Source organism: Aethina tumida, chromosome 1, assembly GCF_024364675.1.
Source record: "Aethina tumida isolate Nest 87 chromosome 1, icAetTumi1.1, whole genome shotgun sequence".
Taxonomy (NCBI): Eukaryota; Metazoa; Arthropoda; class Insecta; order Coleoptera; family Nitidulidae; genus Aethina; species Aethina tumida.
The window spans coordinates 6,825,047-6,839,301 of NC_065435.1; the positions used below are offsets into that span (position 1 = coordinate 6,825,047).

The 14,255-nt window shown below is 24.0% G+C and overlaps 2 protein-coding genes across 2 annotated transcripts in view; one reads left to right on the plus strand and one right to left on the minus strand.

The window, feature by feature from the left end:
- The window catches only part of LOC109608367 (uncharacterized), a 315,358-nt gene that overhangs the window by 282,440 nt on the left and 18,663 nt on the right, over positions 1-14,255 (minus strand). The window lies entirely within an intron of this gene.
- LOC109608374 (agrin-like) overlaps positions 1-14,255 on the plus strand; it is a 327,266-nt gene that overhangs the window by 264,992 nt on the left and 48,019 nt on the right. Inside the window, exon 9 of the mRNA XM_049962316.1 lies at positions 9,175-9,411. Within this exon, the coding sequence (XP_049818273.1) occupies positions 9,175-9,411 (237 nt within the window). The remainder of the gene's footprint in view (positions 1-9,174; positions 9,412-14,255) is intronic.

The following is a 14,255-nucleotide window of genomic DNA, read 5'->3' on the forward strand; positions in this document are numbered from 1 at the left end:
TTTAACAACCCTCAATATTAAATGTAAACATCATTTTAATTAAATAATTTGAGATGTCTGTGATTAAAAAAAGAGAAGAGAAAACATACGAGTAAACTTTTTATATTGTATATTGTAAGGAATTTTATTAAAGATGTGAAATGCTGCAAGAATCTTATAATTAAATAAAAATTATTGTACTCACCCTGTAGTATTTGGTATATAACGATACTTGACTGCTCTGATCAGAATCTTTATTTCTACTAAAAACTGTGTCATGTAATTGTTATCATTCAATGACACATGAAACACATAAGCCTATAAAACATTTTACACACAATCACAAAATATATAGCAACTCTCCTTACGTTTATTACATCTTAATTTTAATACTAATTTAACTATACTAATACAATAATTAACAACAATAATATGTAATGTACTGTAGTGACAAGAGGTATAGCACAACACTTAAAATTAAAGATTTTTTACAACATTTCATAAAAGGATTTTATTCAAATTTTTTCCAGTCAGTATAACAAATATATTTCAATAATATATATATTTGTAGGATGTATATTATTATATTGAATAACTCAGTTTCGCTGGGAACAAAAAAACTCCAGAAAAGAGGCAAATTAATATGAAAAATTAATGTCTAAATATTGCTGACGTCGCTTAAATGCTCCAAAAAAAATGGTTTATAATGTTATAACAAATATGAAGCAACACACTAAATTGAAAATACAATAAAACAACGTCCTAACAAAAAAACAGCTCCTTTTCATCAGTAAATGAAATTCTTTTTTGTCTTCTAGGCAAATAAAAAAATGAATTAATTGAGTCTTACAATATCAAGACTAAATCTGGCACAAAAATATATTAATTATTATCCAGAATTCGAGTTCAGTAGAATAGGATCCCGATCTAAATCCAATTGAAAACTTATGGAACGACATGTAGTCTCAATTAAAACATCAAAGACCATCAAATTTAAATGAATTGTTGTTTATAATTACAAAAATCTGACACAAAAAACGAGTTTTGTGAACGATTTCAATAAAAACATTTTACACTGTACACAGAACAATTTGACTGGCACTTTATATGGGGGTAATATTTTGCCACCGCAGATAAAGCCATATATCTTCCTCAGGACCAACAAATCGGTTTTTTTTTTCTTATCTAATACATAAAAACAGTTTAGTATAATATTTCAGACACGATATTAACACATACTTGAGGAAGGTATCGGTCGATTGGTGCTTGTAAACTTATGCATTAATTCATTTTTCCAAAGTTTTTAGGCGCCTTTAAGGGTTAACCGTACGTCTTTTACGTCGTCCAAAGTTAGGCATAAATTTTCAACTTTTATAGAAAATTTACTTCTAAGTATCCAGATTTATTATTACATTAGTACGTCCAGCATTTCGCGTCATCTGGACCAGTATAATACAAATTATCTTTTAAATTTTTCTACGAGAAACTTTATTTCTTTCATATTTAAATCTACTACATACGTTTATTCTTTAACTTATGCTTTATGATGCATTTCGTTGAAGTTTTACGGGAATATTAAGAAGTCCCGAGATTGTAAATCATGTATTTAACTATGGTAACTCGAATATTCCATGAATTATTCGCATAATGTCTATTTATGATTTGAAAAAGCTACAAAATTATGTAGTTTAAATTATAATATAATTTGGACAGCAAATTCTACTTTTATAGTTTTTAACATATTTTAAATATGAAGTAATTAATTAATTCATGGAAGTATTCTTTAAGCATTCAAGACTTGAAAGAACTTAATTCAAATAAAACTGTTCAACTTTTTGATTATTTTAGGATCAACTAATTCAATTAAAAATAAAATGTTAATTTAAAAGGTATTTTCACAGCAGCAAAATATTTACTCTGTTAAGGTTTCGATTTGTTTAAATTTGGAATTCACTAATGTAGTGGATAAAGATAATAAACATTTATATAAATTTAAAAAGTATATTAATTAGAATGTATAAAATAGTTAATTAATTAATACTTTAATAGTACTATGTTGTGTTGGATAAGAAATATGTATAAATAAATATATATGAATAATTAGAAAACAAGCCAATATGTAATATTTTAGTAATTAACTACCCGCTCCGGCACATCCACCCTCTCCGGCGGACAAAGCTTGACTGAGCCTGAGTCAGACGGTGTGACTCAAGCGTCGATACGCACACGCGTTACGCAAGTAGACGGCCAGTGACAAATTAATTCACGTGTCTAGATAATGGCAAAGTTTAATTTAAAAATTAACTTAATTAATGCAAATATTTTTCACAAGTAAATTTAGAGCAGCCCAGAAAAAAATAAACTTCAAACGGAATTGTTCAATTGTAAAATATTCTTATAAATAAATAATTAAAATCGTTTTACATTATTTTTTATATTATCTAGAATACAAATTACACAAATACAAAAGAATTATTATTAACAAATAATAGTAATAATGAAAATTAAATTTTATACTAATTAAGTTAAATCAATTTCAATTACTAACTAACTGATTAATATAATTTAAGAAAGACAAAAATGTAATTAGTAATAATCACATCGATAAATATTTATAAATTTATATATAATATTTGTAATATGTTTATTGCCTTTTTAATAAATGTTCACTGATTTAAATACAAGAAAAAATATTAAATTTTGGTGTACAAAATTTAGGAATTCTTATATGTAAAATATTTTCAATGATTTTCAATATAGTAAAAACTGTTGAATTCTCTAATATTTTTTAGAATAAAATAAATATATTTCAAATTGCAGTAATCCAAATTTTAGACACCTTTTTTATGAAAATTCGTTTTAAAAAATTATAATTAAAACATAATTTTATACAAGTTAAGGAATCAATTTCAAAAATAAAATACAATTTTAATAGATTTAATTTACATAAATTATAATTAATTTTGTGAATCCAAAATAATATTAAAAATGTTATTAAAATTTAAAATTACAATGATAAATATTTATAAATATATATAACAAGTGTATCTAATAATATTTATCGCATATTTATTTTATTTTTTAATAATACATGTTCACTGATTTTTTTAAAAAATATCAAATTTTAGTGTATTAAATTTACGAATTCTTAAAATATATAAAATATATTCAATTTTCAGTGAGGTTGTAAAAACTGTTAAATTTTCTAATATTTTTAGAATAGTAATAAATATCATATTTCAAATTACAATAATCGAAATTTGGACACCATTTTCACGAAAATTCATATTAAAAAATAATAATGAAGACGTAATTTTATTAAATTAAATAAAACGTGAATACATGTTTAATAGAATTAATACATTTATATAAATTATAATTAATTTTGAAAATAATATTGAATTATTATTATTATTAAAATTAAAAATCACAATAACAAATATTTATAAATATGTATATCTAATAATATTTGTCATATATTTATATATAGAAACTAATAAAAATAGAAAAATAATTGTATTATAAAAATGAGAAACTTGTATAAAAACTGAAAATATTCAAAAAAAAATATTAATACTTTATAAGAAATTGTATGAATCCTGTAAATTTCTAATCCAGATAAATTTTAAAAGTTTAAATTTACAAAAATAAGGAAAACACTGTAAATTTTTTATATATTATAAAAGCTTTAAAAACTAAGTTAATTACCATGATATGAAAGATAAAATCAATAAAAGTATTTGGACACATTCTTCATTAAAATTGTTATTAAAAAATATAGTGAAAACTACTTAATTTCATATAAATCAATCATCAAAATTGGAACAAGAATATAATCTTAACAAAGTTAACAAATTTATTTCAATTACAGTAAATTTTAAAAATGTCATTAAAAACAAGATAAATATTTAATAAATTACACAGATTAAATTATTAATTTTAATAACACATTTTAAATGAATTTCTAACAAAAAACATAATATACGAATTCTTAAAATATATAAAATATTTTCAAGGTTTAGAGATATCGAAAATTGCTTAATTCAAAATAAAAATATTTGACAGTACCCATATGGCACTGGGAAAATTTTATGGCAAAATTTAGTTAGATTAACAACATTTTACATGGTTTTTATTCAAGATCGATATCTTGTTCCGTTCAAAAGTTATCAAAAGGAGCTATATACAAGTAATTTTTTTAATACAAAATATATTCTATAAAAATCATAATAGTAATGTCAATTTGGTCCATTGCCATTTAATTTTTCGATAATTCTTCATTTTTAATAACTTCAACACCGTTTTTTACATCACATTCTAAAATCATTGTAATGTATCATCGTTTATCTTTCCCATAAAATATGTGGCAAAAACAACAAAACATCAATGTGACAAAATATTTTTAAATTTAAAGCTTTATCACACACAATGTTTTGAGTAAACTACGAAAACATGCCCCAACAATAAAATCAATAAGCACAATTAATAAAATAAATAAACAACAAATAATCTTCAATATTAATCTCAAAAACTTTTCCATGTTTCTGACGTTCAAAAAATTAAAACAACAAGAAATTATAAATGTGACGAAAACGCAGACAAACGGTGCAACAATAATGTAATAAATCCGAAGAACATGCAGGAGGAGCATAGTCAAAAAAAAAAAAAAAAGTAACGAGAACCACCCCCCATCCATCCCCCCGCAGCAAAACGTTGTATAAATTCAGAAGCGCATTTCCGCGGTGCGCCATATTACACCGGTAATTTAAAATTGTGTGTCGTAATCTTATTATTTAAGGCCGGTTTCCGTTTGAAGAATTCAAATCCGGCCGCCGCCGCCGCCGGGATCCGTGTAAAACAAGCGGCGAACGGAGTCTTGGCGGCCGGGACACGGGGACGAGCGGGCGAAACAATAAAACGAGAAAAAAAACGGGACGAGAAATAATAAAAAATGTGAACGTGAAGCTGGCAAACAACGGAGTTTGTCTATGGTGTATGGTCAGCTTGCGACATTCTAATCTGTAGTGGTGGTTTAGTAGAGTTAAAATCAATATGGCGCCTGCTCGCGTCATCCTTCTCTCTCGTGCTGTGCAGTAACGTTACCTGTATTGCAAGTTAGTTTGTTTCAGCAGGACAGGACTACTTTCAGGACATCAGGTTACCTCAGTAATGTTCAGACCTGTGTGCAGTTCGAGTTCTCTGGTTCGCAATCGATCGTACGCCTTCGTACAGTATCGTGTCCTGAAAGTCCTGAAAAATATGTGTCTCGATCCCATCCTTCTGTATCACTGAATTTAATCAGACACTTCTTTCACCTTCATGTATACAATTACCGCTTGTATATACGTTGTCTGAGGGCCCGTTCCGTTGTTTTTATCCCGACGACGATTTACTATTATTAATTTTTCGATTTATTGTTACGGTGCAGGAACTTTTGCACAACTTGCAGCAAATGAACTGAAACTTCCACCTTTTTGCGCCGCGAATTTATTACGTTTCGTAAAAGTTTCCGTCCCGCAGCCCTCCCACCTGTTAAACTTCGTCTCACCTAACTTATTAAAACTATTTATTCGCCGCGTTTTTGTTTTGTTTCACCGATATGCCTCCATTTTTGATTGTTTTCGTCCTCGTCACAACCGACTATTTTCACATTTGCTCCTCTTGCTATGTTTTCCCGAAGGGTAAGTGCCCAACGGTCGGCCGACAGTTTTGCATGCGCCGGATCACCGACTGTCCTCTCGTTGCATCGCCGTGCAATTTCGATACGTACTTAAAATGAGTGAGAGTATTATTCTTTAATCCTGCGCATGCCGATCTCTACTCGATGCCCATGTTTGATCTGTTGTTTTGTAGCGTATTAAATCCTAGATTGGTATTGAGGTATGTAAGTGATTTTTGTGTGTCACGGTCGAACTGGTGAGTCGAAAATAATTTTTCATTTATATTTTTTTAGTTTTATCTTAATGTTAGTATGTTCGTATATTTTTAGATTGCACGTTATATAAAGTCTAATTATTTAAGAGTAGACTGTACATATTTATTTATATTTTTGTGAGGTACAATTTTAACAATTAAATATATATTTTACATAGTATAAAATAGCTACTGTGAAATTATAAAACATAAAAAGCATTAAATATTTACAAATAAAACATATTTTAAATTGTAGTATAAAATGAGTACTTTAAAATTATAAAATATATAAAAAATATTAAATATTCAATAATAAAATAAAATAAAAGGCAAAAAATATAAACTATATTTGCCAATTTTAATAAGTAATATAAATACAATAAATAAATTAAACATATAATTTAAGTAATAGTATAAATAAGTACTTTGAAATTACACAGTAAACATTTTTTTTTTAAATATTCATAAAGTAAAATATAAAAAATTAAAAATATGAAATATATATTTTAATTTTTGTAAATAATTTAAATATATTATGAATTTAAGTAAATTAAAAGTATATTTTAAATAATAGTATAAAATAAGTACTTTAAATATTCAAACATAAACGTAAAATATAAAATATAAAAAACATAAAATAAATATGCTTTAATTTTTTAAACAATTTGAATATTTTATGAATGTAAATAAATTAACCGTATATTTTAAATAATAATATACAATAAGTACCGTAAAATATAAAAAATTAAAAGCATAAGTATATTGAAATAAAATAAAATATTAAAAATAACAAATATAAAATACATTTTTAATAAGTAATATGAATATATTAATAAATTAAAAATATATCTTAAATTATAATAGAGAAATGAATATTACAAATAGATTAAATATATATTTTAAATAATAGTATTTTAAAATTGTAAAGTATATAAAATTATTAAATATTCAGAAATAAAATAAAATATAAAAAATAGCAGTTGTAAAATATATTTTTCAATTTTAATAAGTGATTTGAGAATAATAAACAAATTAAACTTATATTAATAATAATACATTTTTTAATTTTAATAGATAATATTAATATAATAAATAAATTAAACATATTTTAAATAATATTATCAAATAATTACTGTAGAATTATAATGTATATGAAAAAAATTAAATATTCAAAAAATAAATATAAAAACTAACAAATATATAATATATTTTACAAATTTAAAAATATGAATATGATAAACAAATTAAATAGATATTTTAAATAATGGCATAAACTAGATACTTAAAATTATAAATTATATAAAAGTATTAAATATTCAGAAATAAAATGCAATAAAAAAATAACAAATGTAAAACATATTTTTCAAATTGAATAAATAATTTGAGTATAATACACGAATTAAGCATATATTTGAAATAATAGTAAAAAATAAGTATTTTAAAATTACTAAATATAAAATGTATAGAAATAAAAATACACATAAATAATAAAATGTTTTGTTTTTCTTTGTAAACATTTAATATTTACATGCAATCGATAAATACTTTTTTCCATGTAAACTTTTTGTAGTTTAAAACAACACGTAACATGCAATTAAATATTTAATCTGTTATATAAATTATAAATTATATTTTTATAATTAGGATTTAAAAAAGAAAAGAATTTTTATGAAAATGAAACTATTATATCATAATCATTTCTCAAATAAAATATTTTAGGCAAATTTAATTTTCTATATATAGTTTTTTCTCATAATAATAATATTAATTTTATTAAATTATATCTAATGTGTTATATATTTTTTATTCATTCATTTATTAAATTATTATTATTATTAAATTATTAAAATACGTTTTTAAATTTTTTAATATTACCTTTTGCAATGACTAAACAATTTTTGTTTAATTATTTTTTTTTATTTTATTTTTAATATTCTGTTGTTTACAAATAACTTTAGATTTATATTCTAATAATTTTATATTAAATTTATAAAAACAATATTCCTAATTAAATTAGTTCCCAACCTACGAGTAATTTAATATAAAAAGATTATTTTGTGTTGTTGTTTACCTTTAATAAATGTACCCTTATTATTCTGTAAAAAATAAATAATAAGATTTATGTTTTTTTAGTACACAAACAGGTTAACAAGCTTTGAACTTGTGTAGAAACAACCAACCTTTATATAAATAAAAATTGTTACAATTGGAATTTTACAACAAAACTTTAAACGAGAGAAATGGGAGAAAATAAATCTTGAAATATTTTTAATGTTATTAAAATTTCGTATGTGTATTCAAAAATATTACGAGCTTTTTATAATCTATAAAATCCTAGTAACAGTTTTAACAAACATTTTAATGGTTTTTTTCAAAATCCACTTTATATTAAGTACCAGAAAAAGTAATTCACGTTTATAATGTTATAAATTCTGGGTACGTGGTACTGAAGAAAAGATAAGCCTCAATTTTGACCTCCTCTTCAGATTCAAACTAATCATTACATGGGAAAAATATCTGTTCTATATGGTGGATAAGATAAAACTTTCCATTTTACATTTTTAAGATTACTTTGAATCTCAAATGTGTCAGGAAGAAGTAAAACGTTTTTTCTATTGACGTCTTTGAGTAAGTTTTTCAGGAATTTGTCAACGTGTACACAATACAGTAAGAAAGAGCACAAAAAGCTTTCAAATTTAATACAAAAAAGTCAAAATATAATGTAAAAATTTATTCAAAAACTTAAATAACGTTTTTCCGGTAGCTGAAATTTTATATTCGATTAACCATTTCGCTTAACTTAAAGCACTCTCAACACCTAAATAAACATTTAATCTTTTATATAAACCTTGTTATTTTTACAATTAGAATTTAAAGACGAAAATGAAACTTGGAGCTGAAGAAAATTGAAAGAAAATAGAAATATAATACCATTAAAATTTCACAGATAGAATTTTACAAGCATATTATTAAAATTTAATGAAATAGCAACTTCGAATTATGTTCCTATAATAATGAAGTTGTTTGGATTAGGGGGAGAAAATTAAGCTCACGAACATAACAGTGATGTAGACATGAAGGGCCACACCTTTTTCCTTTGCTTATTTCGTCTCAGGAACAAATTTATATTCAATTGTAATTGTAAATGAATCCCCGTTGCCAGTCTAAGGATATTAATACGTGGACAAGAAACGCAGCTAATTGTTATACGATTCGTGTAAAGTTGTCGCACTTTAAGGCGTCCGGTTTTACACAGGTCCTAAAGTGTGGTTTTTGTTCCAGAACAAAACGACCCGTGCCGAGAAAAGCAATGCGGTTTCGGGGCACGTTGCGTAGTTTCGTCCGACGGCCGTAACGCAAGTTGCGTGTGTCCGGACAAGTGTCCGAGCTACGGGGATCACACCACTTCGAGGCCGGTCTGCGGCTCCGACGGCGTCGACTACAAGAACCAGTGCGAGCTGCAGAAGGCGGCGTGCACCGCCAACACAAACATCACCATCAAATTTCAGGGGAAATGCGGTAAGTGTCGATTTTTATGTGGACATTCGAGCTGTGGGAACGACGGGGGTGTTTGATGGGGTCGGCGGCGACTTGAACTTTGCCGTCCTTCTTCCGTCTTTACGTCGCGTCCGCGTTCGGTCCGGAAAGTTTCGGCGACGTATTTCACTTTACCTACAAATCTCGGACTAAATTTTCCCAGTTTAAACTAGTTTTTCAATTTCTTCATCCGAAACTAGTTTTCAGTTTAAATGTATGCCGTGTACATAACTTAGGCCCCCCGAATATATGTACAATCCTCAACTTACTCGCGGCGCCCGCCGTAAACTTTAAACCAATATATCAGCGCAACATTCAAATATTGTAACATGTTCCCTTTGATTACCCAAACTACCACAAACTGGATAACAGCGATAAAGCTGCTTAATAAACCAATATTTTACGGTTATTGTGGTAAAATTTGATTACTTGACAAATTTTCAAAAATTGTAATTAATATAATTTAATACTACTAGCAAGACAAATCGATTTAAGTATAAAATCTTAATTTTATTTATTTGATATTTTTATTTTGTCACTAATTATTATTATTAAAAAATAAAACAAGATTTTTTTAATTTTTCATTTTTACTGAATATTAAATATCAATAATAAAAATTTCAAACAGAAAAAATCATTTGATTTTTATTTTCTATTTCATTTAATTTTATTTATTTTTATATAATAACAATGATAATTCCAAAATAATACATTTTCATAATATTTTTATCTCTTATCTTTATCTAAACTTTCAATAACAAAATTTAAAATATCCATAATTTAATTGTTATTTTATATATTATTTTATCTTAATATATATAATTATAACAAAACTTAACATTTTCCTGTCAAAAATTTATAATAATTTAATAATTTTATTTCGTATTTCAAGCTTTTATTTAATATTTTACTTTATTAAATAATAATAATAATTATAATTATAAATGAAAAATTATAATTTAATTTAATTTAAACATATTCAAGGTATTTTTAATTTTTTGTGTATTTTAAATTTCAATAATAAAAATTTAAAATAGTAATAATTTGATTTCAATTTTCTGTTTCAAACTTTTATTTGAATATTTTAATTTTTTCATTAATAATAATTATAATTATGACAGAAAACTTAATATTTAATTTAATTTAAACACTTTCTTGATATTTTTAATTTTTTCAATGTTTTAAATTTCAACAATAAAAATTTGAAATAGCAACAATTTGATTTTTATTTTATATTTCAAATTTTCATTTGAAATTTTTACTTTTTTCAATATTAATAATTATAATATAAATCTTAATATTTAATATAACTTAAATATTTTCCTGATATTTTTCATTTTTTCTGTGTTTTAAATTTCAACAATAAAAATTTAAAATAGCAATTATATTGATTTCAATTTTCTATTTCAATTTTTTATTTGAATATTTTACTTCTTTCAATAATGATAATTATAACTATAACATATTTTATTTCATTTAAACATTTTCCTGTTATTTTTTATTTTTTTGTGTTAAATTTCATTAATAAATATTTAAAATAGCAACAATTTGATTTTTATTTTTTACTTCAAACAGTCATTTGAAATTTTTCCTTTTTTCAATAATAATAATTATTTTCATAACATAAATCTTAATATTTAATTTAATTTAAATATTTTCCTGACATTTTTCATTTTTTCTGCGTTTTAAATTTCAACAATAAAAATTTAAAGTAGCAATAATTTTACTTCAATTTTCTATTTCAATCTTTTATTTGAATATTTTACTTCTTTCAATAATGATAATTATTATAACATATTTTATTTCATTTAAATTTTTTCCTGTTATTTTTTATTTTTTTTTTTTTGTGTGTTAAATTTCATTAATAAATATTTAAAATAGCAACAATTTGATTTTTATTTTTTACTTCAAACAGTCATTTGAAATTTTTCCTTTTTTCAATAATAATGATTATTTTCATAACATAAATCTTAATATTTAATTTAATTTAAATATTTTCCTGACATTTTTCATTTTTTCTGCGTTTTAAATTTCAACAATAAAAATTTAAAATAGCAATAATTTTATTTCAATTTTATATTTCAATCTTTTATTTGAATATTTTACTTCTTTCAATAATGATAATTATTATAACATATTTTATTTCATTTAAATTTTTTCCTCTTATTTTTTATTTTTTTGTGTGTGTTAAATTTCAATAATAAATATTTAAAATAGCAATAATTTGATTTTTATTTTATATTTCAAACAGTCATTTGAAATTTTTCCTTTTTTCAATAATAATAATTATATTCATAACATAAATTTTAATATTTAATTTAATTTAAATATTTTCCTGATATTTTTAATTTTTTCTGTGTTTTAAATTTCAACAATAAAAATTTAAAATAGCATTAATTTGATTTCAATTTTCTATTTCAATCTCTTATTTGAATATTTTACATCTTTCAATAATGATAATTATAATTATAACATATTTCGAACATTTGAAATTTTTACTTTTGTTTAATAATATGTTAGTAATTATAATTATGACAAAAAAATTAATATTTAATTTAATTCTGTGTTTTAGATTTCAACTATAAAATTTTAAAATATTTGATTTCAATTTTCTATTTCAACCTTTTTAATTGAATATTTTACCTTTTTCAATAATAATAATTTCATTTAAACTTTTTGCTGATATTTTTCATTTTTTTTTTTTTGTATTTTAAATTTCAACATTAAAAATTTTTGACTTCTTTTTTTAATTTTTACTGAATATTAAATTTCATAAAAAAAAAATGTAAAATCTTAAATTACTGTTTCCATTTAAATCATTTACTTAATATCATTCCACTAATCATACTATTAATAATTATTAAATAAATACAAGAATTAAAATTTAAATTTAATTTAGTTTTAATTTGAAAACAGATAATCAAAACATCTTCCTTGTCATCCTTCAGTTAACACTTTCATCATTTTAAACCTTGCAATTACCTAATGCAGGAGTATTTTAACATTTTTTAGATAGTTCATTTTAGTCTCACAATTCGAAAATAATAAAAAGGAAGCTGTATTCGAATAATTAAAGACTAACAAGAGCCAGATTAATGAGATCTCAAAATACCCCAAAACTGATAAACAACAACTGAAATTTCGTTAATTGAGATTTTCTTTTTTTATATCCGTAACCACGTACCCATTATAAATGTTAAACAACTCAAAAACGCAGTCGAAATTAACGACTTGCATTTTACCCCTGAGTGAACAACACAATTAATGTAAGCATTCGAGATTTGTTTCTTGGAGAACTGGCTGCAACATTGTTTCGGTATCGTTTTAGAACTAAGTCATGTAGAAAGTAGTAAAACTTAACATTTTAACTCATTTGTAATGGTATCTTTGGGGTACAATACAAATAAAACCTGAGAAAACAGTTGAATTGATGTGGACTGTGAGATTTCAAAAAACGCCGAATATAAATATATTATATAGAAAATTAAATTTAAAGTTCGACGCTGAAGTTTTGGCCAAGAACATAATGCTTGGAGAACTTTAAAACCCTTCTTTTAAGGGTAATTTAATAATTTTACTTAAATTTCCATTATACGAGCTTTATTACTTAGGAATATTAAATCACTGAATTTTTGATGGGACCACTTCTTTATTTTAAGTCCCAATTTGACTTCCGACTATTGAACATGTGAAAACACAAGTTTGATCAATTCCACCGTTTAAAATGCTACTCATTGCGACTAATGCATAATCGATTCGAATTTTTTTTCGGAAAATTTAATTATATAATTGTTCGCGATAGCGTAAACGGCATTTTGTCTTAAACCGATTTGCCAGTTGCTCAGTGATGCGAACCTCCGACTTGTAAAGTTAAAATGAAAAAGTTGAAAAAAATTCAAGTCATCCCGACCCCAATAAAAAGTTTAATGTAAACTTTTGATCATTTTAAAAGGCCATATCTTTCCTCCTACTATCGTTTTTTTTTTTTTTTCGACTTATTATACATTATTATAAATCTCCCAGCGTATTATTTATTCTCGGGGGGGTTTAAGCGGATGATTGAAACGGGGAAGTGTAAACATTGTGCTTTGGGGAGGCACGACAACAATTAGACATAATTCATCCCACCTGGAAATAAAATATGTGCCAAAAACGACGCCGAAACTTTCCTCAAGCTTGAACGTAATCTCGTTGAGAAGCAATATTTATCATCAATCATGTTTACAATTATTGATTTGTTTTTCTACTTGTGCTTTCATAAAAAATCTCTTGTTATGCTTAAAATTAGTTAGATACATTGCACTATTTGAGATGGAAACTTTCCTATTTAACTTTTTTCCTGAGCTTTTATTATAAAAATATTATAAAAAATCTCTGTTAGATGATATAGAAAACATTTTTATGGTATATAAAGAAAGACCTTTTTATTGTCTATCTTTTGGGCCATCATTCATTAAAATCGAATAATAAATAAAAAAGTTTCCTCCTTAAATGTGTTTAAAAATGGTGGTTAAACTCCTACTTATCTCTTTTTGCACGTTCCTTTCTTCTAATTAATACAATTTTTACATCATTGAGCAATTTTAAGGACAAAAATTCAATAAGGAACTTCTTTTTTCATAAACATTCTCAATAATAACTTTTGTCCTGAGCTTTTATTATAAAAAATGTTTTAGAAGATCTCTGTTAGATGATATATTAAACATTTTTATGGTATACAAAGACTTTTTTATTGTCCATCTTTTGAGCCGTCATTCATTAAAATCGAATAATAAATAAAAAAGTTTCCTCCTTAAATGTGTTTAAAAATGATAGTTAAGCTCCTG